Source organism: Ursus maritimus, unplaced genomic scaffold (genome assembly GCF_017311325.1).
Source record: "Ursus maritimus isolate PB19 unplaced genomic scaffold, ASM1731132v1 scaffold_11, whole genome shotgun sequence".
NCBI classification, from domain to species: domain Eukaryota; kingdom Metazoa; phylum Chordata; class Mammalia; order Carnivora; family Ursidae; genus Ursus; species Ursus maritimus.
This window is the reverse complement of record NW_024423453.1, coordinates 56,508,558-56,532,326: the sequence shown is the minus strand read 5'-3', so window position 1 is coordinate 56,532,326 and position 23,769 is coordinate 56,508,558. Positions and strand designations below refer to the sequence as shown.

Genomic DNA, 23,769 nt, shown 5'->3' with positions numbered 1-23,769 from the left:
CACTTGAAGTCTCTGAATCCAGAACCCCACTGCCTCTTGGGTTTCTAGCAGCTTTACTAATGAAATTCCCTCTGGTATCCAGCTGCTGGCATGAAGATTTCACTGGGTTATCTCATCCTTTTGTTGCCAGGACCTGAATAAGGGTAGAAGTGTCTCCTGGACTAATCTATTTCTGTCTAGAAGAGAGCCCTTTGACAGTAAGTCAATACTCATTCAGGAAGTATTCAATAAATGTTTACTGAATGAACGAAGCCAGTTTGGAATTTGTTTAAAAATAAATGACTTTTATATCTACCTAGGATTAAAAAAAGGGGGGACTATATCAAAATCTTCTATCATTAAGTGCTCACACGGAAATCTGTGCATTCCATTTTGGTGACTCAGGGAGGTGAAATCACAGAGAAAGCTGGGGGTGGAGGGAGGTGCAAGTGGAAGGTGGAAGATGGCGAGAATTATTCTGTAAGAAAAGAGGGCTGGATGCTAGACCCAAAGAGGTGAATCTAAGTCCTAGGTCTAACCGAAGTCCATAATGAATGGTCAGAAAAGCCAAGGGGAGGGAAGACAGTAAAAATTGAGGAGACCCTCAGAGTGATTATTCCAAAATTTGTTTCAACACTCCACCCTCACTCTAAAACGCTCAGATCTTGGAGAAACTGACATTGCAAATCATCTGGGTCGCCTGGGGGACTACCTGGGATAGTGCCTATAGCTATATTACCAAAGGTCAGTATGAAACACAACAGTGTCTGAGGGGATGAAACGCACCAGCCGCTTCGCCAGAGGAGGCCAGGTAATCCAGCCTCTCGGAATTGTGCGTACAAGACCAGAAGCAGTTTAGGAAACCCGCTGCAATGGACCAAAGCAGCCACCAGATGGCACTCAGGGATTAGGATCGCGGGGACTTCCGGAGGCCCTCCCCCAGTTCACTGCCCCTCAACTAGCCCCTTGGCAAGGTCCCAGGCGGGCGGACCGGCCAACCCGGTCTCTTGCAGCAACTCCCAACTGCGAGGTCAAGAGTCAGGCTCGCTTTGAATGGACTCAGGCACTGGCCCAGGACTGCAAGTGCTCCGCGGCCGGCCGTCACCCCGCTCGCCCCGCGCCAAGGGCGCTAACCCCGGGCTGGGAGGCGCGCGCCGCGGGCGGCCATAGGCTGCGGGGCGGGGCGGGAGGGGGCGAGGCGGGACCTGCCCAGGCCCCTGCGGCGGCCGGAGCGCGCGGGGCAGGGGCCGGGAGTGGGAGCGACCGTGTGTCTGCGGGGCACTGGGCAGGTCTGCCACCCGCCCCGGGCTCGTTCGGGACCCAGACGCTGAGCGCAGCCTCTAGCCGGGGAGTTTTCAGCGGCGGGGGTACAACCGAGGTGGCGATTCCGGAGTTCGGAGGCACTACTGGACGCGACTATTCGGTTTTTCTAGTTTTCAACTACCGAAGACGGTGCTTGGGTATCAGAGACATGAATTACGCACGGTTCCTCACCGCCACGAGCGCAGCGAGAAAGCCTTCCGCCATCCGAGTCATGAGTGAGTTCTGGGCCGGCGCCCCTCCTCCAGGGGTGGGGGTTTCTCGCGGAGCCTCCAAAGGCCGTGCCTACGGTCCGCGCTGGGTTGCGTTCATTCATTCAACTGCAAAAGCTCCCGGTGAGCCAAGCTCTGCGTGCAGACCTGAAACGGGGACAGACTCCAGAGGACTTGGGCTGGAACGGAAGGCGGGGAATTGGGTATCTCTGCTCGAGTGTAGCAGGAGCATCGAGAGAGAGAGAGAGAGAGAGAGAGAGAGAGGGAGAGGGAGAGAGAGGGAGAGAGAGAGAGAGAGAGAGAGAGAGAGAGAGACCGGCTGTTGTGGAACACGTTCTTGAAGAGAGAGGGTGTGCTAAGAAAGGGTCTTCCCTGCAGGATTAGATGGCAGGCACGTGTGCAGATGTGTGCGGAGTGGGGAGGGCCTGATAAATTGGAGAGAAAAGGAGGGAGCCTGAAGCCTGAGGGGCAGGTAGGCGCTAAATGGAGATGAGGGTTTTCTGTTACTGTGGCCTTTTGCTTAACTTGATTGCTCTGCCTTAGTTGGACTTCATTCTTTAGTTCCTCCACCAGTGAGGTAGGTTCAGAAAAAGTAATTGTACCTGTTTATTTTAGACTAGTATTCTATCACGAGAAATTGTTCGGCTTTACAGTTTCATTGACCATAATGCAATATAGTGAGCTATCTCTGTTTATGAAAGTCTTCAATAGAAGTGTTTCTTCTCTTCCGTATGTATTGCAGCTGAGACATGGAGCAAGGCACAGCCATCAGTCATCTCCTTGGCTACTGGATCACCAAACCCCAACACATTCCCTTTTAAGACTGCGGTGATCACCATAAAAAATGGAAAGCCCATCCAATTTGGTGAAGAGACGATGAAGAGAGCACTTCAGTATTCTCAAAGTGCTGGGTAGTTGTCAACAGATAACATACTTTTGTTGGTTCATTTTCATAAGCAATATTCTAAGGCCCACTGATAAAGTAACGTGTCTTTTTTAACCGGGTATTCCACAGGTAGGAAGGTCGGGGGAAGAGTTTTCAAAGAATAATTAAGAGCAACAAGTTTATTAAATGCTTAACCCTCCTCAGTGACTGCTCCTTGACCTTAAATAATAGGGAGACTCCGAGTAGGCGTCTACAAGGAAATACCATTGGAGCTGAGACTGGGGGGAAAAAATGAGATAGCTAGGGGAAGAGAAGAAGGTTAGGAGGAAGAGGACAATCCAGGAGCAGCAATTTTAAGTTGGGGGGAGGGGGCTTTTGTCATAATTGTGTTCCCTTAATAGCTGCAGACAGCTGTGCAAATACTTTGCCTTTTGTTCAGATGTCTTTAACTTTTTCAAAGATTTTATTTATTTGAGAGAGAGCGCGTGCGTGCAAGTGGACGGAGGGGCAGAGGGAGAGGGAGAAGCAGACTCACCACTGAGCAGAGAGCCCAACCAGGTCTGGATCACAGGACACCAGGATCATGACTTGAGCTGAAGGCAGATGCTTAGCCAACTGAGCCATCCAGGCGCCCCCAGATGTCTTTAATTTCTTAAAAGCAAGCTGGAACACATGCTTTATGACTTTCCTTAGCTGGTCTTCTTCCAATGATAAAGGGTAATTTATGGAGTGTCTACAAATTATATTTTATTAAAGTCTTCTTTGTCCTGTGATTGAAAAGTATATTGAAATATAACACGTTATGTATATATGAATTCTATGTAATATATACAATAGGCTTTTATTTCCATGATACAAATATCTTGAGACTGAACTTCTAGGTAGCTTAGGGAAATTTTCCTAGGAGAACAAAGAATCGATTATGCAGTGAGTGCTCTAGTGTAAAAGAAAGAGAGTAGGCTTTGGACTAAGAAAAATGTAGATTCATATCTCAGTTCATTTAATCTGAGCTGATTGACCTTATGTGAATTTCTTAATCTCTAAGTCTGTTGCCTTGTCTTTTAAATAGGGTTATTAATATTGGCAAAAAGCGTTTGAGGATTTTTAAATTGAATGAATAAAGTGCCTGGCATAAAGCTACTATTTAATTCTTGTCTATAAATTTGAAAATACGTTTTATGCTTTAGAATCCCAGAGCTGTTGTCCTGGCTAAAACAGTTACAAGTAAAATTGCATAATCCTCCCACCATCAGTTATCCAACCAGCCAAGGACAGATGGACATATGCATAACATCTGGCAGCCAAGACGGTCTTTGCAAGGTAAGGCTGAAAGGAAAGGGAACCCCATGTTAAGAATCAAATATGTTCATAAATATAGTCATCTCTCACCTGACCACAAGAGGGTCATGTTTTATGAGTTACTGGTAGTCTATTTTGTCTTTACCTAGAATTTTAAACAGGGAACTTAAAGACATTCACCAACCGGATATTTCTTAAATGTAGATCATGTGGCTAATGTCCCAGAGCAATGTGTCATTAAAACAAGATTTCCATTAAGGAAGTACTCAACTCCTACCAGACACTTAATGAGCACTACTTAATTTCATCTGGCTCAGAGATTCAGGTTACATTTTGATTTATGTAGTTATGAAGTTTCACCAGGATTTTTAAATTCTTTAGAAGGCATGTCCTAATACTCCTGAGATGAAATGTTATTCCTTTGCCTGCCTTTTTAGGCCATCACCTGTGCTCACCACTGCTCACATCTGGTCTCCTCGGATGTGCTTCTGTAGAGCTAGGTCTGTGTCTGTCCCTGACTTCTCTCTAGGTTAGTTCTCCTGTTATCTGCCCCTCTCTCTCTCAGTTCTCTTTCTCATTTATTCCATCTATCTCTTTCCTGGGTTCCAGCAAGTCCACTGAAGTAACCACGACTGGGGAGTTCTCACAAGAGACCGCACCAATGGTTCTCAGTCTCATCTGTTTCTTTTTTCTTTTCTCTTTCATGAATAATTAGTCCTAGATAAAGATTCTCTATATTTGATCTTCACATCTAGACTACAAAGGACTCTTATTTATCTTAAACCAGAGTAGCTTTGTTTTTCTTTTGGGGAAAATGTGAAAGCTGCAATCTAGTTAGCTTTAATGAATTTTAAATTATTATTACAGAATAATGTATTGAAGTAATAAGAATATGATTTTCCTCCCTCTTTTTGTATTTAATTGGGAAAAAGGGGGAATTAGCTACTGTTTGAGTGTTTGCTTGAAGAGAAACATCTGTGATTCTATAGACTAATATGAAAAAAGTTCTTTTTAATTCTTTTTTTAGGAAGGTATACTATGAAATTTTCTCCCAGAACGATGCTCAAGACAATTTCTTCATTATCTGTCACAACATTAGTCATAACAAAGGAAGATAGCATAGATCGCCAGATATACCAATAACTCGCTTACTTACAGACATGCTTATTACAGAGGCCTTCATGGGAATCTGGTTTACTATTCCTTCCGCTTTGTTCTCCAAGACAGATGTTATGTTAGGCACCTGTGTCTCTGTCTACCTCTATTAAACAGTGCTACCAGATAATAAACAGACCTTCTTTTCATTTAGGATATTTGACATTTTCATGTCCCCTAATTGACATGGAAAATGTATGTGATTAGGTTTTCATTCAATTTATTGACAGTACACATGCCACCTAAGTAATTTGTTTGGTCCTAGGATGTCCTCTAAAGCCTGAATCACTTAGAAACTTTTCAGAGGAGGATACTGTTTGTCATAAAATGCCAAAAGCTCATAAGGAAAAGGTGAAGGGAACATTCTAGGTCAAACCGGGAAAGAAAAACCAGAACGTCTGTCTCAATAATGGCCATACTGTTTGTCATGAGATACAGGTTGTTAAAATGATAGGAAGGAGAGGCTCGAACTGAACATTGTGACACACCACAAGGAAAGAAAAGATGATTCCATGAACTATCTAAGATTTCATTATAATAAACCCCTTTGATTTAGGATAGCAATATCCATTGTCTAGATCATATTGTCTGCAAAATCTCTTAAGATTTGTCAAGCCTGTCTTATCTAACCTTTAAATATCCTTTAACATTGTTGATCTTCCCGTCCTTTCTGAAACACTCTTCTACCTCATTGGCCCAATTGCCTTTGCAGTGTCCTCCTCCTCTACACATCCACCATTTATCAGAGTTCCTCAAAGCTCAGTCCTCGAAACTCTTCTCCCCTTCATCCATATGCTCTCCCTCCTGGGTACCTCCATGCACATCCATGTGCTTGATCATATGCTGGTAACTTCCAAGCTCCTTCCAAATCCATGTGTTCCATTTGTCTCCCTGGCGCCATGACAGGATGTTTCAAAGGCATCTCAAACCAAAACACACTCATCACCTTGGCCCTCTCCAGAGTTTGTGGTTCTGTTTTTCAGTGAACAGCGTTATTCCCTCCATCTGTCGGGCTCCGTAGCCAGAAATCTAGGAGTCATTCTTCATGCCTCCTCTTTCTCACTCCCCTATAATCCATAATTGTGTTCTATTGGTTTGGATTTCCTAAATACTTCTCAGTTTTTCTTCTCTATTCCATCACCACTGTCTGTCAGGCTGCACCCATAGTTCTCCCCAGAACTGCAACAAAAACGTTCCAGAGAATCCTCAAACTCCCCAGCCTTTCCACATATACTTGCACTCATCTTTCATTCTTTCATATTGAAGCCAGAATGATCTTTCCAGCATGAATATCTGATAATGTGACTCCCCCTTCCCAGCCTCTACCTGAAATTCTTACTGGCCTCATGTGGCTTGAATGTCTACATGGTATTTCTCTACCTATTTCTGTCTGATCTCACTCCACTCTCCTCTTTACATTTCCTCTTCAAGCCACAGAATTCTTTCAGTTTCTCAAAACGTATCTGTTGGTATCCTCTATACCAACTCAGCACTTCCTCAAGGATGCCTTCCCTGATGCCCCAAATTCCCTGAATGCCCAAGGCCTCCTACAATGAGCCCTTATAACATTGTGCATCTGTACTTAATAATACTCACCATTGTTTTTAAATATACATTTATTTGAGTGATTATTTGATTAGTGTCTAGCTTTCCCATTGGACTAGTAGCTCCATGAGGATAAGAACCATGTTGCTATGTTCATCATTTTGTCTCCATACCTTACATAGGCTTGGCTTATAGTAAATATTTAATGAATTTTCAAAGAAGGAATAAATGAATTTTAGGAACCAAACCAGTTATCTTATCCTAGAACAGGGTTTGGGAAATTATGGCTTAAGAGCCAAATCCAGCCCTCATCTGACTTTGTAAATAGAGTTTTATAGGAACTCAGCCACACCCATTGGTTTATATCATGTGTTTGGCAGCTTTCTCACTATCGCCAGTGAGAGAGATGAATAGTTACAATGGAGATATTATGGCCGACAAAATATGCACCATCTGGTACTTCACAGAAAATTTGCCAATTCCTACTCTAGAATCCTAGTAGGCTCAAACTAAAAAGGTGTTCTAAGAATGGAAACAGTACTATCCAAACTAACCTATGCTTCTTTTGTTAGGTGTTTGAAATGATCATTAATCCTGGAGATAATGTCCTCCTAAATGAACCTGTTTATTCAGGAACACTTCAAGCTGTGAGTACACATTTTTATAAAAGGCAACTCTCTTTCTTTTAATAAATAAGAAGAAAACATTGTCTTGAGAATTACCTGTCTACAGAAAAATAAAATAGTGCCTTCCATCTGTAAACAGGAGCATCTTAAATGATAATATGCAAAATACGTTAAATGTACCCTCTGCTTTATACATTTCTTTTTACAAAATCTAAATGTATAGGTGCTAAAATTAAGCTGTGCAAAATCACGTCCCTGTCACGTTAATATTTCACTTGAAATGCAACTTCATTTATAAAAACTTATTTTTTCATTACTATCTTTTATTACCATATGTCTAAGTATAGTCATGTTGTATGTCAATTTAATATAACTGTAAACTGATACGGTATAATTAGGACTTTCCACTCCAGTGTTCAGTTAATGGGACTATAATGTCCAGACTGAGGAAGCTGAGTGTCTGGCCCTCCTGGGTCCTAGTCAGAACACATCACTGAGAGGTAGGCTTGTTGGGGGCATGATACTTTAGGATGGCCATGGACTGATTTATGCAGGTCCTTAGGTTAACAGACCTGGAACCAAAGGGAAACTACAGGGAAACTATTTCAACTCAATAGAAGAACTTCCTAGCCATGAGTTTTACCTGCCTCCTGACTCCCTAAGGAGGTAAAGCGCTGCCCATCACTCCAGGTGCTCAAAGTTACTCTCAATTGTCATCCAACACATTCTAGCTTAAGACAGGGGAATTAATGAGGTGACCTTTATGCTCTGTTGATTCTAACTTCACAGATGCTCTTTTTTTTTCAAGTTTAATATTATGTTAAACAATTAATGTATAAAGCTATTAGCTAGTCTTATTGAAAGGCATGTTTTCTCAAAACTTAAGTAGAGATGAAATTGATATTATGAAAAATGCATTTCCGATGAACAATCTGAAAAGGAAATTAAGACAGCAATTCCATTTATAATAATAGCCAGAAGAATAAAATATCTGAGATTAAACCTAAGAAAGGAGGTAAAAGAGTTCTGCATTAAAAACTATAAAATGCTGCTGAAAGAAATTTAAAAAGACCCAAATAAATGGGAAAACATCACCTATCCATCAACTGGAAGACTTAATATTGTTTAGATGTCAGTAGTACTAAAGCAAACTACAAATTCAACACAATCCCTATCAAATTCCAGTAGCCTTTTTTGCAGCAATAGAAAAGCCAGTTGTCAAATTCATATGGGTTTGGAAGGAATCCAAATGGCTGAAACAATCTTGAAAAAGAAGAACAAAGTTAGAAGACTCCCACTTTTTCAAAACCAACTTCAAAGCTATTACAGTAATCAAAACAGTGTGGTACTGGTATAGGGATAGACATATAGACCAGTGGAATAGAATCGAAGAGTCCAGAAATAAACCCACCCATCTGTGGTCATTTTATTTTGACAAGGATACCAAAACCAGTTAATAGAGAAAGAATAATCTCTTCAACATAAGGTTCTGGGACAACTGGATTTTCACGTGCAAAAGAAAGAAATTGGACCCTTGGACCATATAAAAGTTTAATTCAAAATGGATCAAAGACCTAAATGTAAGAGCTAAAACGATAAAATCTTAGAAGAAAACATAAAGGCAAATCTTCGTGACCTTGGGTATGGCACTAAATTCTTAGATATGACACCAAAACACAGGCGAAAAGAACAAAAAATAGATAAATTGGACTTCATCAAAAATTAAAAACTTGTGTGCCTTGAAGGACATTATGATGTGAAAAGACAGCCTACAGAATGGGAGGAAATATTTGCAAATCATTTATCTGATAAGGACTTAAAGCCAGAATATATAGACCTCCTACAACTCAGTAACACAACAACAAAAGCAACCTAATTTAAAAGTGGACAAAGGACTTGGAATAACTATTTCTCCAAAGAAGATATACAAGTAGCCAATAAGCACATGAAAAGATGCTCAGCATCATCATTAGTCACTAGAGAAATGCAAATCAAAACCACAGTGAGATACCCCCTTATACCTACTAGTATAGCTATTTTTTTTCATGTAAAATAACAAGTGTTACTGAATCTTATGCATTGTTGGTAGAAATGTAAAATGGTACAGCCACTGTGGAAAACAGTTTGTCAGTTTCTCAAAATATTAAACATAGAATTACCATGTGACTCTTTAATTCAACTCGAAGTATATACCCAAAAAGAACAGATAACTGTACACAAATGTTCATTGCAGCATTTTTCATAATAGCCAAAAGGTAGCAGCAACTCAAGTGTACATCAGCAGGTGAATGGATAAGCAAAATGTGGCATATACATATGGTGGAATATTATTCAGCCATAAAAAGGAACAAAGTTTTAACATATGCTACAACATGGTAAACTATGAAAACATTACACCAACTGAAAGCAGCCAGACACAACAGGACAAATATTGCATTTCTCCACTTATTTGTTTCATATATCTAAAATAGGCAGATTCACAGAGACAGAAAGTAATTTAGAGATTACCAGGGTCCGGGTATGGGGGGAATGGAGAGTTATTGCTTAATGGGTGCAGAGTTTCTGTTTGGGGTGATGGAAAGTTTTGGAAATCAATAGCAATGATGGATATACACATTGTGAAAGTGATTAATGCCATGAATTGTACACTTAAAATGGCAAATTTTGGTGGGGGCGCGCCTGGGTGGCTCAGTTGATTAAGCATCTACTTTTGACTCAGGTCATGATCCTGGGGTCCTGGGATCAAGCCCTGTGTGGGGCTCCCTGCTCAGTTCCCAGTGGGGAGTCTGCTTCTCCCTCCACGCCCCCTCTTGTGCTCTCTCTTGCTCTCTCTCCCTCTCAAATAAATAAAATTTTTTAAGAAAAAGCAAAATTTTTGTTATATATCTATTTACCACAATAAAAAACTAAAGTAAAATAATTGCTTTTTCTTAATGATTGGATACTAATTAGTAATTATTTTACTAATCTTATATAATGCCTACGAATCTAAAACCAGTTTCGACGTAATCAGCATCACGCACACACGCACAGATGTTTCCACACACCCAAACAGAAGCCTGTGCCAGGCTTTGAGGAGATGTGATAGTAAGCAATATGTGTTTATTTCATGGCCCAATATTAATTTGTTTATTCATGGTAGATGTGCTTTTTCAGCCTAAGAACTTTTAAGTTTGTCAAAAGTTTGTCTGGATTATTCCCACTTAGTACATAATTCCACATTTGACTGCTAAAAGAGTGCTTATGTTTGAAAAATTTTTCTTCTGACAAATTCACTCAAATTATTATTTCTAAAGTTCTAATTTTTTTCTTTATGTTCATCCAAGAGTAAGATTCCACAAGACTTTTATAAAATTATGTCTATAAGCAAGGCCATTCCTTGTGATTTCAGGCTTAGCCTTTGGTAAATACGGGATACTTCCATACTCCTTGGTAACCTGCTGCCCTGTTCCCCTCCATGCCCATCACCACCCTGGCTTCCCTGGCCCCTCTCCTAAGACCACCCTGAACTTCCCACAATATGGAATTAATGCAGGGAGTCCTCAGGACTCTATTCCAGTCAGATACTGTTTCTAATGTGTCTGTGCTATACCACCTATTAAATATTTTGAATATCACCTCTGCTGGTAACAGTTTTGGGTATTGGCATAAAAGATGCTTTCTATGGTTAACTCTGTCAAAAAAAAGCATTTGTTAATAAACATCTACTTTTTGAACCGATTCTAATTATAATTCTAAAGATAATTCAGTCAGAAGAGGCTAGGTTATGTGGTATCACAAACCACCCCAATTTCCGTGGTTTATGGCTATAAAGGTTTCTTTCTCTCACATTCTATACATGCACCAAAAGGCAGCTGCTGCCCTGTGCCATGTCTTCTCCATCCCAAGCCCCGAGCTGACAGAAGCAGCCTCTCTTGGAGCATTGCCAGTCTCAGGGCAAAGGGAAAAGGGAAATAGAGAGCCACGAGCTGGATTTTAAAGCTTCTGCTTGGAAGAAACACACGTCACTTCTGCTCACAATTTATTGGCCAAAGCAAGACGTATGGCCAATCCTGACATATGTGTGCAAGGAAGGATACTCCTTCCTCTGGGAACTGACGGGGGTTATTTTTGAACAATAATGGAATCTACCCCAGGGCAACAATAAAATGAGAATATACAACCTCAACCCTTTGAGCGTAGAGATGAGTGCGGGTTTATATGTTTAAGAGAATAAATGGTAGGGTTCTTGGTTAGTAGAAGAAGAACCAATGACACATTTTGTAATTATGCCTGTATCTTGGGCTTTTCTTTTTATTTGTGCTCAACAGCTGAAGCCACTGGGCTGCAACATCATTAATGTAGCCAGCGATGAATATGGGATTATTCCGGACTCCCTCAAAGAAGTACTTTCCAAATGGAAACCGGAAGACTCAAAGAACCCTAAGAAAAACACCCCCAAATTTCTTTACACTGTCCCAAATGGCAACAACCCTACTGGAAACTCATTGACAAGTAACCGCAAGAAGGAAATCTATGAGGTATTTTAAAAGAATGTGTTCTGTGGCTGTGTTCTTTTTTAGTTTTGACTTTTGAGAAGAGTACTGTGCAAGCTCCCTTTCTTATTTCTTATTATTACAAGGAAGATAATTTTTTAATAAAAGGAAGTCATCTATGCCCGAGGGTCCTAATAAGTTGAAACGTAAGAAATTACTCCATCTTTGGTTAGCTGTGAGATTTTTCTTTTCCTTTAATTGATATTTTCATAAAAAAGAAATAGCATTTTTGACCCAATGTTAAATTTTATGAGGTTATTTAATCAAACCCCCAGTTTGATTTTCATTATTTTATATTTATATTTTCAACTTCTTTCTTCTCTTTCCTACTCCTTAGCAAATTTCAGGTTACAAAGAAATTCTTTAAAAATAAGAGGCATGTTCCTTTTGTCAAGTCTCTTTTAAGTACCTGACTATGATGGCTAAACTTTTCACTATAAACATTTTTTTTAAATATCAAACACATACCTCGTAGTCCAAAAATCTTTGAAATATAAGAGAAATATGCCTTTCGTAAAGTCTCTTTATGTTCCTGACTGTGCTCCCTAGACTTTTGCTACAAATAGCTTTTTAATATAAGCACCAAGGCCATATTAAACTATATAGAATGTGCTGTGGAATCATAAAGATTTCAAACAGTTTCTTTTGTGTGTGTGTGTGTGTGTGTGTGTGTGTGTGTGTGTGTCAAAATATTGTTGTATTTTTCACATACTCCAGAGTTCTGTCCTGAGTTCTCCTCTTATTTACATACTACCCCCAGATAGTCTCAGCCAGTTCTATGGCCATAAATTCCATTCTAAATAATAGAAATGCTTTTCCCCTGAACTCTGGATTTCTGTATCCAACTTCCCCATCCAACTTCTGTTTCCATCATCCACCATGAATGTCTAATGGGCATTTCCAACCTACCATGGCCAAATAGAACTCTTGATTTAATCCAGCCACACCCAACCTCCAATCCATAACCCCCCACAATCTCCATCTCTGTAAATAGTGCCACCATCTTTTCCTTCTCCCCCTCCCCCTACATCCAATCCATCCTGTGGACTCCATGACCAAATGGATCCAAATCCACCTGTTTCTCTCCTCTGCCCTTACTACCACCAACTTCCCAGCCACCACCTTCCTTCACTGGTCTACTAGGATAGTTGCCTTGCTGGACCCCTGCTGCATTCCACTCTCGATCTCTAACCAATCATTATTCACACAGCAGCCAGTCATGTCCTTCCCTCCCTCCCCCAAAATATAAATATAAAGCCAGTCTCATGGTCCTCCTGTTTACAGTCCTCTAGTGGCTTCCCTTTGCAATTAAAATAAAATCCAAATTCCTTCATCTGCCTCACAAAGCTATGTGACCTGGTAGTCTAGTCTCAGGCCTTATCGTCTTTTGTCGTCCTTCTTGCTGCAGCCCGCTGTGTCATTCTGAGCTCTTGTGTTATCTTGTCAGGAAGGGCTTCCCAGTGATTCAGCCTGAAACAGCTACCCTATCCCCCTCTCTCTCTCAAATATCACCCTGTTTATCACCCTGCCTACCCCCTAAAACCTCCCATCTAATATTTCTTCTCTTCATTATTCATTGGCTTACGTATATTATCTTTCCCAGAACCTAGAATGTAAGTTCCATGAGAACAGGAGCCTTCAGTGAGAGCCTCGTTCATCTCTTTATCCTCATTGTCTAGGACAAGAGGTACTCAGTAGCTTCTTGAATGAATGAATGAATGAATGAATGAATGAATGAATGAATACAAAGAATATGATTCCAAGTGATTTTCAGCTTAGACAGTTCTTAAGAATTAAATATACTACTTTAACCTTTTTTAGCTCGCAAGAAAATATGATTTCCTCATCATAGAAGATGATCCTTACTATTTTCTCCAGTTCAGCAAGGTAAGTGATGATGTGAATTTATTTCACGATTAGAAGATAAATTGTCAGTTATTACACTGACTTGACTTTAGCCTGGCTGCTGAGTCAGAGCTAATCTACCTTTACATTGAAATTAAATAAAATTATTAGCAATTTGCTACCACTTCAATCTTTAGTCTTTCAGTTTTATCATGGAATTAATTCTTCTCATGTCTGGAATGACTGCTCTTTCCAGAAATGACTTACCTTTAAAATAGTAGCTAGTGCTCTATACCATTTGGGCAAACAGAGTGAGTCGGGGCTGATGGTCTTCTCGAACTCCAGATCCTAGTGCTTAGTTTTTTAAACATCATACCAGGGATCTGAAGTAGGTTTCATTTTGGGTGTGAACTATAGTTTCGTGGCAGTGGCTGACTGGAATGATGTCTGAGAAGGATCTGAAAGAGAAAGATGGTGCTCAATTAGCCATGTCCATTATGGACCTAGGAGAAGGCATTACTAGCAGATTGCCACAGATTTACCATGCCTGTCACTGAAGGCCTGGATCTTACCTGCGGAATCATGGATTTTAAGGTTCTTATTCCCTACATGCGCATGCCACTTCTCATGGTCTCAGTCTCCTGATAGACAGCAGTAGTGGTAAAGACGTCCAATGCCTGCTTCTTCTAAATCAAACACTGTCTTTATTTTCTGTCAGAGCTGCAGAGAACATCTACTTGGATTCAGTGCTCCCTTTAAATCTACTGAAAAGAAACAAAAACTCTTGATTTTTCTGTAGAGTTGGCTGAATACCATATCTATTCACCTATTTCCTTCCCCCCACATGACCCGGCCTCTTTTTTTGTATGCATCTACTTTTGAAGTCCGTATTGCAGATTGACCACATTTCTCATCTTGTTTTATCTTTCTAGCGGTTCTAAGGATCACCATTCTCTCTCAAAACAATCCTGAATGCTGCTGGCCCTCTTCATTTTGATCTAACCCAAATGAGTTTTTCTTGAATCCTTCCTCTAAATGTGTGCATCCTGGATCTCAACCTTTGAGCCTAGGAGGGCCTATCTGAGGTTTCCCTAAATTCATAATAATAACATCTTAAGCAAATAAGTAAACTCTTCTGTGTGTTTTTGGCAGAAAAGCTGTGAAGCGAGGCAGGTACTCATGAAGGAACATGCATCTCGGTTTCTTATTCCATTTTAAGTGTTGAGAGTAAGGCACAGAAAAGACGGTTGTGTTACTGCTGTCAGAATCTACACCCTCTTCATACAGTCACTACACAGAGTTCTCAAATCAACAATATGTATTGTTTTCCATTTCAAGTCCTGGATACCAACATTTCTTTCCATGGATGTTGATGGTCGTGTCATCAGAGCTGACTCTTTTTCAAAAGTCCTCTCCTCTGGGTAAGGCTTTGTGTCTTAATTTATGGCCAGATCTAAAAAAGATAGACTGTACCTGAGTGTCTTTTCATCCAAATATTTCTCATTTAAGATGCTAGTATTCCTACTTACCTTAAGACCTCAGTTCGATTATTTAATATATGCCTTTTCTTTCTTTATTCATCTCCAGTAATCAAAGGTATTTGGGCATTAATCTAAAGTTGTAGTGGGACTGGTCAGGTTTTGGGTTTCATATATGAAAGAACACATTTCAAAATACTTGGTTAAACTTGCATTCTATATTAAAAGTACACTGAAATTTGGATTTTAATAAGTAGTTAGTTTTATTAGAGTGTTTTAATCGTCTAGGCCCATTTGTCCCCAGGTCACAACTGTCTTCCTAATGAAATCAGTAAAGTGACATGTATTAATGGTTAGCACAAGGCTCATCTTGTGCCTTTTCTCTTTTTGTGTAGGTTGAGAATAGGATTTATAACTGGTCCGAAACCCTTAATAGAGAGAGTTGTCTTACACACACAAGTTTCAAACTTGCACACCAGCACTTTTACACAGGTAAGGACAATGTCAGAAATAGGAGGGTTTGGGGCTTTTTTAAGCAATCAGAATAGAATATAGATGTTAGCAAGCAAGACTGAGTGAAGGTGTCAGGGAGGGAAATCACTGATACGGAATCTCGAGTTCCGGTATGGACTGAATTAGAACATCAGATACCACAGATGTTTACTTGAAAAGGCAGATGAGAATTGAATTAACCTAGCGTTAGTTTGCAGCATACAGATGTCCCCGTGTTTTATCAATTTGGGAGTTTTTTCTCATATTTTTTGTGTCTGTTATCAACAAAACTTAACTATCCATTTATAACATTAAGAACTTCCATTTTATATAGAAAAATCACTGAAAATATTACATAATATATCTAGTATATATTTTTAAATACATTTAGAGGAGCGATATAGTATGGTAACTAGTGGCATGGATCTGGAGCTGAACAGTCTAACTTGAATCCAGGGTCTGTCTGTCACTAACTGTGTGGCCTTGAGAAAGTTCATTTAACCCTTGTGCCTTGGTTTCCTCATCAGTAAAATAGAAGTAAGAGCCTAAGAAAGTTATTACAAAGATTAAATTATCTAAAATGTATTAATATATTACAATAGTTTCTGGCACATAGCAAGTACTATATAAATATTTGTTCTTTTATTGTCATTGTTATTAACATTTATTATAAATCACTGTGTAAATCGTGGTTCAGCTTGTTATATTTTCTTGTGGTGGTTTACAGGTAATCGATAGTGATTTGCTTTTAATGTTTGGCAAAAAAAAAAAAAAAACCCACATTTTAGAGGGTGAACCATGACGTTTGTTATTGTCTTATCTCTTTTAGCTGCTGGTATCACAGCTTCTACACCACTGGGGAGAAGAGGGTTTCCTGGCTCATATAGAGAGGTATTGCATGTTAGCTTCCATATCTGACATAGAAATAGGCTTCCCTTTATTAATTTTCATTAGAATTATTCCAAAACAAAGGGAAAAACATAATGGTAAAAAGTTTGCCACCAAACAGGTCAAATAAACAAGCTCTATTCCTTTTTCAAGCATTCAACATTTTAATCAAGAGAGAAAGCAGATTCTTATAGACTGGACTCCAGAGCCTTCTGGGTTCTTCAGTCAATGAACTAAACACATGCTTTTCACTGTTCTCTTCTTCTAGGGTTACTGACTTCTATAGGAACCAGAAGGACGCATTACTGGCAGCTGCAAACAAATGGTTAAGTGGTGAGTGGAACACCCATCCTGTCCTGTGATAGACACCAGCACTTTTATGAGTGGGGGATAAACACTGCGTAGTTATTATTAATAAGCTTGGGAGATGAGAAACAAGAGTCCAGGAGTATTCTTGTCAAGTAATGTTACCCTGTAAGTAATCTCAGAACTAACAGTCTGTAAACCATGGCACTCTTCTACCTGTCTCCACTTTATCTGTCTGCTGTAAAGAATTTGTGGCTTAAAGGGGGTGGGGGGAGGACCTTTTAGTCTAAAAATCAGCTAGCAATAACTTAAAGCCAAATGATGGCTATACTCAAAAGGTTTTAGTGTTACTTTAAAATTTCCCCCAAACAGCAGAGGAATTGTCAAACAGTATGCTGCTTTTCTAATTACACTATATCAAAACAAAATAGTACAATCTAAGGTAGTTCTGTCATTACAGATTATTTGCATTCTAATCATTAGTGCCATTTATCTAATAGTATTTATTGCTAATTTGATTGCAGGATGATTTAGATTTAATTTTCTATTAATGAATTATGTGGTTTTAATTATATCATTAAAAAAGCTTTTGGGGTGAATAATAGTAAACAAAAAAATCAGTTCCTTATTTTTATGTCATATCTTGTTCCCTATAAATTCCTGGTAAATATAGAATTGCCTTTTTTTTTTTTAAAGATTTTATTTATTTATTTGACAGAGACAGCCAGCGAGAGAGGGAACACAAGCAGGGGTAGTGGGAGAGGAAGAAGCAGGCTCCCAGCGGAGGAGCCTGATGTGGGGCTCGATCCCAGAACGCCGGGATCACGCCCTGAGCCAAAGGCAGACGCCTAATGACTGCGCCACCCAGGCGCCCCTAGAATCACCTTTTTAATAGGAGTACTATTCTACCATTTTGTACAGTGGAATTAAAGAACAGGTTCTAATCAAAAGGAAGTTTTAAAAGATAATTAAAATCAAAATAATTGTCCTTCCTTCTTGGTTTCTCTATGCTAATACTCAACGAAACATAAAATCCACAAATACATCTGGAATTCTTGAATTTTAAATACTTCTTTTTATAATCAGTTACATTCTGATAAAAGCTCTAATCCATCGGACTTCAAAACTGTTGTATAAATGACAGAATTTATTGAAGCACTGAAAGAACCTGGAAGGAGTCGAAGAATCTTCTCCTATAATTGAAAGAGCCATAGTTGGCTTCGGTATGGTTCTAACTAAGGGAGGTAGTCAGAGGCCGTGGATTCCTTGCACTACCCTAAGACTGACTAAGATTGGAAATACATACATGAGTCTCCCTCTCTCCCTTCACCCCACTCTCTTATTTCTGAAATAAACTCATAACCTCAATCTTCAGGACTCATTAAATTCTATGTTTTAAAAATGCTATCCCTAAAGGAACTTTTTTGGATGGTTGACAGTTATTGCCATTATGTCATTAATTGATATATTTGATATCATCATAAATGGCTTTAGCAGATATGTATTCTCTTTTGGTTTGTAGGTTTGGCAGAATGGCATGATCCTATTGCTGGAATGTTTTTATGGGTTAAAATTAAGGGCATTTCTGATGTAAAACAACTGATTGAAGAAAAAGCCATTAAGAAAGAGGTAAAAGGGGGAGAGTTATACTTTTTCTTTAAAATGATTTTTCACTTAAAAATGAAGAGAGATGTTTATCATTGCCGTCCATCCCAACCCATAATATTTTAATATCAGATGTTATCTCATATTTCTATATCATATTTCTACAAATATATTATTGTTAAAATCATAATAGATTTTTGAGTTACATAATTCTTCTTCTGGTCTACATTAATGGAAATACAGTCATTCATCTTAGCTTCTGGTTAGTTTAGTGGCTAAGAGCAGAGGGTTTTTCCCTCTGATTTCAGAAAGCAAAGCATGCTAGCAAACTTGGAAAATTCATAACAGTATAATGAAAAATGTTTAAGTGGCCCATCATTTCACCACCCCGATTTTGTGGCCATTTGTGGTATATTTTCTTGAAGAGCTTGTCTATATGTAGTATTCTGGCCATGCAGTTGTTTTCCATGGTTAAAATGACACAGGAAAGTTTGTATCCTATTATTTTCACTTAAAATTGGTCTGTAAGGATTTCTTCTAGGATTTTCTTTTTCTCCTTTTGTCCTTAAATCTACTTAGTTCTCATATGGGGGCATTGATTAAGGTGGAAAATCTAAATATTTTCCTGGGTAGCTGTCCAATTTACCTAATAAAGTATCCTTTCTCCATGACTTAATGCTTTTATCACGTTTGCCAGTCTTTTGTAGACACTAAGGTCTGCTTCTAGATCGCTTTTGTTCTGAAGCAATAAATACGAGCGAACAGACTGTGTTGATGCTGGCGCAGGGCCATACTAGTGCATAAGGGACGAGGTAGTGTAGACGCCAGAAAATCGATGTCTAGCGGTTAGACCTGGTTGCTCACTGCCTGTACTGCAAGTCATGCATCCTCTCTAACCATCTTGCTTGAGGGCAGGACTCATGCTTCATCCATTGTTGTAATCCTACTAATTCTACACAGTAGGTACTTAGTAAATACTGACTTATTTCAAAGAAATACATTTTAGTATAATAAATCAATGTTGTGTTTTCTTTGCTTTCCTGTCCATGCCATTATCATCAGGATCATTTGATAAGTGGCTATTTGTATGTATCTCTGAGGTAGGTGCTAACGACATGGACCTCAGACTTTCTCGTCGTTTTTTCGGTGCTCTCCATCTATCCCATATATCCTTGCTGCATGTAACCTTTACTTTTTCTAAATAATCTCCAACTTACAACTACAACCTTAGCCCAGTTCTGGTCATCTTATAAAGAGATTATCACTACTCCCTCCTTCCCTCACAGCTCCTTGCTTATAGTATACACCCCCAGCATTTTCCACTATATTGCGAGAAATGAGGGTTTTCATTTTATTGTTAATCAGGACAGAAACCCATCTTCTGCCTTGAAATCTCTTCCCCAGAATGCCCCAAACCATTTCACTCCCAACTCACCTAACTTTAGCAGACAGTGCCCAGACGTATACCACATAACAACAATGAATGCTTTGCACTGCATGATTGCACTACGTAACAATCTCAAAGGCCTACCGCAGTCGAGGTTTATCTCCGACTCACATAAAACTTTCAAAGATGTAATCTGTAGGCCCCTCTGCTCCAACCAGCGAGTCAGGGACTCTAGTTCCTTCCTTCTTGTTGCTCTTCAGTCTTCAATGCATGGATTGCACAATGGCTACAGAATGGAAAGAGCATGATGGATCACACGTGGGGCGATTTTTATGGGCGAGGCCTAGAAGTGGCATGCATCACTTCACATCCCCTGGCTAGAATTCGATCACGTGGCCACACATAACAAGAAAGAAGCTGGGCACGGAATATATTTGTACACCCAGGAAACAGAGGAAGGGGAGTTGAAATTAGTGAGCCGTCTGCCACGGGGCTCACAGCAGAACAGCAGTTGTTCCCGCTGCTCGGTCTTGACATACTTACCCAACATTTTTATTCATTCGCTTTATGTATTAAAATTTTTACCTCCTTTCAGTTTTTCGACTGCACCAATTTTCTTCCCATCTCAAGGCCTTTACACTGTCTTCCCCCTAAAATACTCTTCACCCACCTTTTTGCTCGGCCAACACCTACTTATTGCATCCAAGTCCCAGCTTACAAGCCACTTCCAAATTTGGTCACTTAACAATGGTCTCTCATTTGAATTTATATTACTTTCCTGGTTGGTTAACCATGTGTTCATGCTTATTACCATTTCTGTTTCTTTTATAAGCTGTCCGTTGCCCATCAGAGCTAGAATTTTAGTGTTTCTCTTCTCAGTTTCTGTGTATCTTTAGATGGAGAAGAGGGAGCATTTGCCGTATTTACTATAAACACTATTCCGGATTCTGCGCTTTTAGTTTTGTTTATTGTAGGACACACAGACTTTTTACATAAAGCGATTTTTCTCATGATTTTTTAAATTGTTTTTAAATGTAAAAAGTCTTTCCTCTCTCTGAGATTGGATCTACCTATGTTTTCTTTGAATAATTCACTTATTTTCCCTACACTCCCTTAGATATTAATGCTTCCCGGGAATGTTTTCTACATTGATAGCTCAGCTCCCAGCCCTTACTTCAGAGCGTCCTTCTCTTTAGCGTCTCCAGAACAGATGGATGTGGTGAGTACAGTCTTCTCTTCAGAGTAACACTAGCTAGCAGTTCTGTTTTGTGGTGCATGTGTTCGTTTTGTGAGTTATAACATTTTTTAATGTCCTCTGGGGTTTCTGAAAAACAGGTATCATCTGTTGCTAAGTCTTGAATTACTATTAAGAGACACACTTTAATGGCAGCAAATAGACAAAGGCATGAAACCAAGTTGGAATTAAATTTCATCGTCTTCGTGAACTGTTTTCAGACTTGCTGAACCATGCTGGCAGATTACTAACATGTTATGAAGAAAACTTTTTCCCTTCCTTCATGGAATTAGTATGAGCTAAATTCCGTACAAATTCATGAAAGCCTTCAGTCTCTTTCTCTGAAGAAAAATATATCAGCAGGGGTCAAATACAGTAATATTCTTAAATTAATTACAAGTCTGGGTTTAGCCAATATAACAAGATGCAAAGAAACGAGCTCCTAAGGACTGCATGTCTAGGAGTCCAAATTGAAGAGTCGTAAATCGAACAGTGCCATTAACCTTGAAGAGTCTGTACTTGCCCTTGCAGATGGATTAGTTCTTGGGGTTCTTTATTTAGTTGCTTTCTCATATCATTAAATATGCTTCTCATAAGTTACCTCTGCTTTTACATATGAATAGACAATTGATATAGAATGCATATGCAGGTGAGAGATTATATGAACAAATCATTCGTGTTGTGGGGACAATGGAAAATAATGATCTTGAGGGTTGTAAGAACAAAAAAAATCCTGGGAACGTGATACGCTTATGTCTATGTATATTAGTGGACATTGATGGCATCCTACCCAGATAAAACATCAGATAAAGCTGATGTTAAATTTGACTTTTTACTGCCTTATCTCAACCTAAGATGAATACTCTTTGTTTGAATTTTTTAAATTATCACAGACTTTTCCTAAGTTGCATCCTAATTTCATTAATTCTTATCTCTTTTCTATTTTAGGCCTTCCAGAGATTAGCCCAACTTATTAAAGAATCCTTATGAAGAAATCAAACTCTTTATAACGAAATCAAAATCTTCCATGGGTTTTTCACATAAATTATTTTTAGTTTTTAGCAGGAAGAAATGATCATTGGCATTAGACTTACAGATTGGATTTCAACAAGCAAGTCATATTTGCAGTAATTTAACTAGACAACTTTTAAAGTGCCCTTGAATTCATCACATTGAAATATATTTATAATCCACTTCTACCTTTTGATAAATTTTCACCCTGCAAAAATTATTTTTATCCTGGATTTTACTATAAAGAGCTCTAGTTGCTTTATGGTTTTGCATAAATTTTCCTTGAAACTAACATTTTACAATAAATTATGTTGAAAATGTAAGAAAATAAATTCAAAATGGTATATAATGTGAACTTTTTCTATTTTTAGGAAAATTTAATGAAAGCTTATTGCAAAATTTGTTATAATCATTATAAATGATTTTCAGTAATAGTACCAAAGACATTATGTTGTGCCACAGAAATCCCTTTAAAATAAAATTCTGAAACTAAGCATACCTAAAGGCGTCAGGCCTATTAATTCTAAATAAGGAAGAGAGATCAGAGATGTAGAAAAATTTGCTACACTGAATTTTCATAATACTACGCAATTTATAAAAACACATTCTTATCAGTTATGTCATTTAAATCTACACCCCTTTGAGGTACTTAGGCTATACTTTTTAACGATTTTCTTTCTCACCTTTTCGGATCTTTATTTTTCCCATCTGATTATTAAGGTAATATAGGCTCATTAAATATTTTTCAAACAACAGAGTATAAGCGATAAAGTAAAAGCCTCTTGTTATCTCACCTCCAGTGAAAACTGCTATCGGCATTTAGCATCCACCCTTTTAGATGTTTTTCTATGCACATGCCAGTTCCATGTAAAAGAATGGGAATTCCTCACGACAGTATTATCCTAAATACCCCGTGTTTGCTTTCTATTGCTGTGTAACAAACTACTGCAGTGTTCCAGGGTCCAGTAATTGCAAAGCTATAAGTTCCTTTAAGGAGTTAGGGAGTCACTGTCGTTTATGACATCCTTTGTGTACCCAGGCACACCTCAGAGACACTGTGGGTTTGGTTCCAGACCACTGCAAAAAAGCAAATATCGCTATAAAGCAAGTCAAATGAAGTTTTTCATTTCCCAATGCATATACAATGCATAGTTATGTTTACACTATACTGTAGTCTCTTTTTTTAATTTTATTTTTTTATTATGTTCAGTTAGCCAGCATATAGTACATCATTAATTTTTGATGCAGTGTTCAATGATTCATTAGTTGTGTGTAACACCAGTGCTCATCACATCACATGCCCTCCTTAATACCTCTTAAATGTGATAGCATTATGTCTAAAAAACAATGTACATGCCTTAATTTAAGAATACTTTATTTCGCAACTGATGAATTAACTCTACATCGGAAACTAAGGGTGCACTACATATTGGCTAATTGAATTTAAAGTAAAAAACAACAACAAAAAATATTTCTAAAAAAAATGCTAACCACCATCTGAGCTTTCAGCGAGTAGTAATCACTAATCACAGATATTAACAAACATAATAATGAAAAGTTTAAAATATTGCAAGAATGACCAAAACGTGACACAGAGATACGAAGTGAGCAAATGCTATTGGAAAAACAGCAGATTTTTGGTGTGGATAGATTTGCTTGACGCAGGGTTGCCTGCTATAAGCCTTCGATTAATAAAAATGCATTATTTGCAAAGCACAGTAAAGCAAGGCACAATAAAATACAGCATCCCTGTATAAACATACCCAGCATAGTTACTATTTTTTTGACATCTGAATGAGATCTCACATCTTCCAACTGCTAAAGTTCTTGAGCAAAAATCTCACCTCAAAGCTCACATGAGCTGGCTCCAAGCTCAAGTCCTGATTTTTAAGACAACCAGTGGGAGCTATTTAGGAGAGACTGGGAAGCCGTGGAGCCCCGAGGAACACTGAGGTGAACCTGACAA

General features: G+C 38.8%; 1 protein-coding gene across 2 annotated transcripts; it reads left to right on the top strand.

Moving 5' to 3' along the window:
* The first annotated feature begins 1,204 nt into the window (after positions 1 to 1,204).
* Positions 1,205 to 22,885, top strand: AADAT (aminoadipate aminotransferase). Of its 2 annotated transcripts, XM_008685637.2 has the most exons (13): positions 1,205 to 1,517; positions 2,254 to 2,422; positions 3,585 to 3,717; positions 6,969 to 7,043; positions 11,333 to 11,542; positions 13,379 to 13,444; positions 14,741 to 14,823; positions 15,276 to 15,372; positions 16,202 to 16,263; positions 16,529 to 16,593; positions 18,089 to 18,195; positions 20,676 to 20,777; positions 21,741 to 22,885. In XM_008685637.2, exons 1-13 carry the CDS (start codon positions 1,451 to 1,453, stop codon positions 21,780 to 21,782), a joined length of 1,278 nt encoding a protein of 425 aa, XP_008683859.1. In that variant the 5' UTR covers positions 1,205 to 1,450; the 3' UTR covers positions 21,783 to 22,885. The 2 variants fall into 2 exon arrangements, with proteins under 2 accessions (XP_008683859.1, XP_008683860.1); XM_008685638.2 differs by lacking the exons at positions 1,205 to 1,517; positions 2,254 to 2,422 and adding an exon at positions 2,977 to 3,114.
* Positions 22,886 to 23,769: the final 884 nt, after the last annotated feature.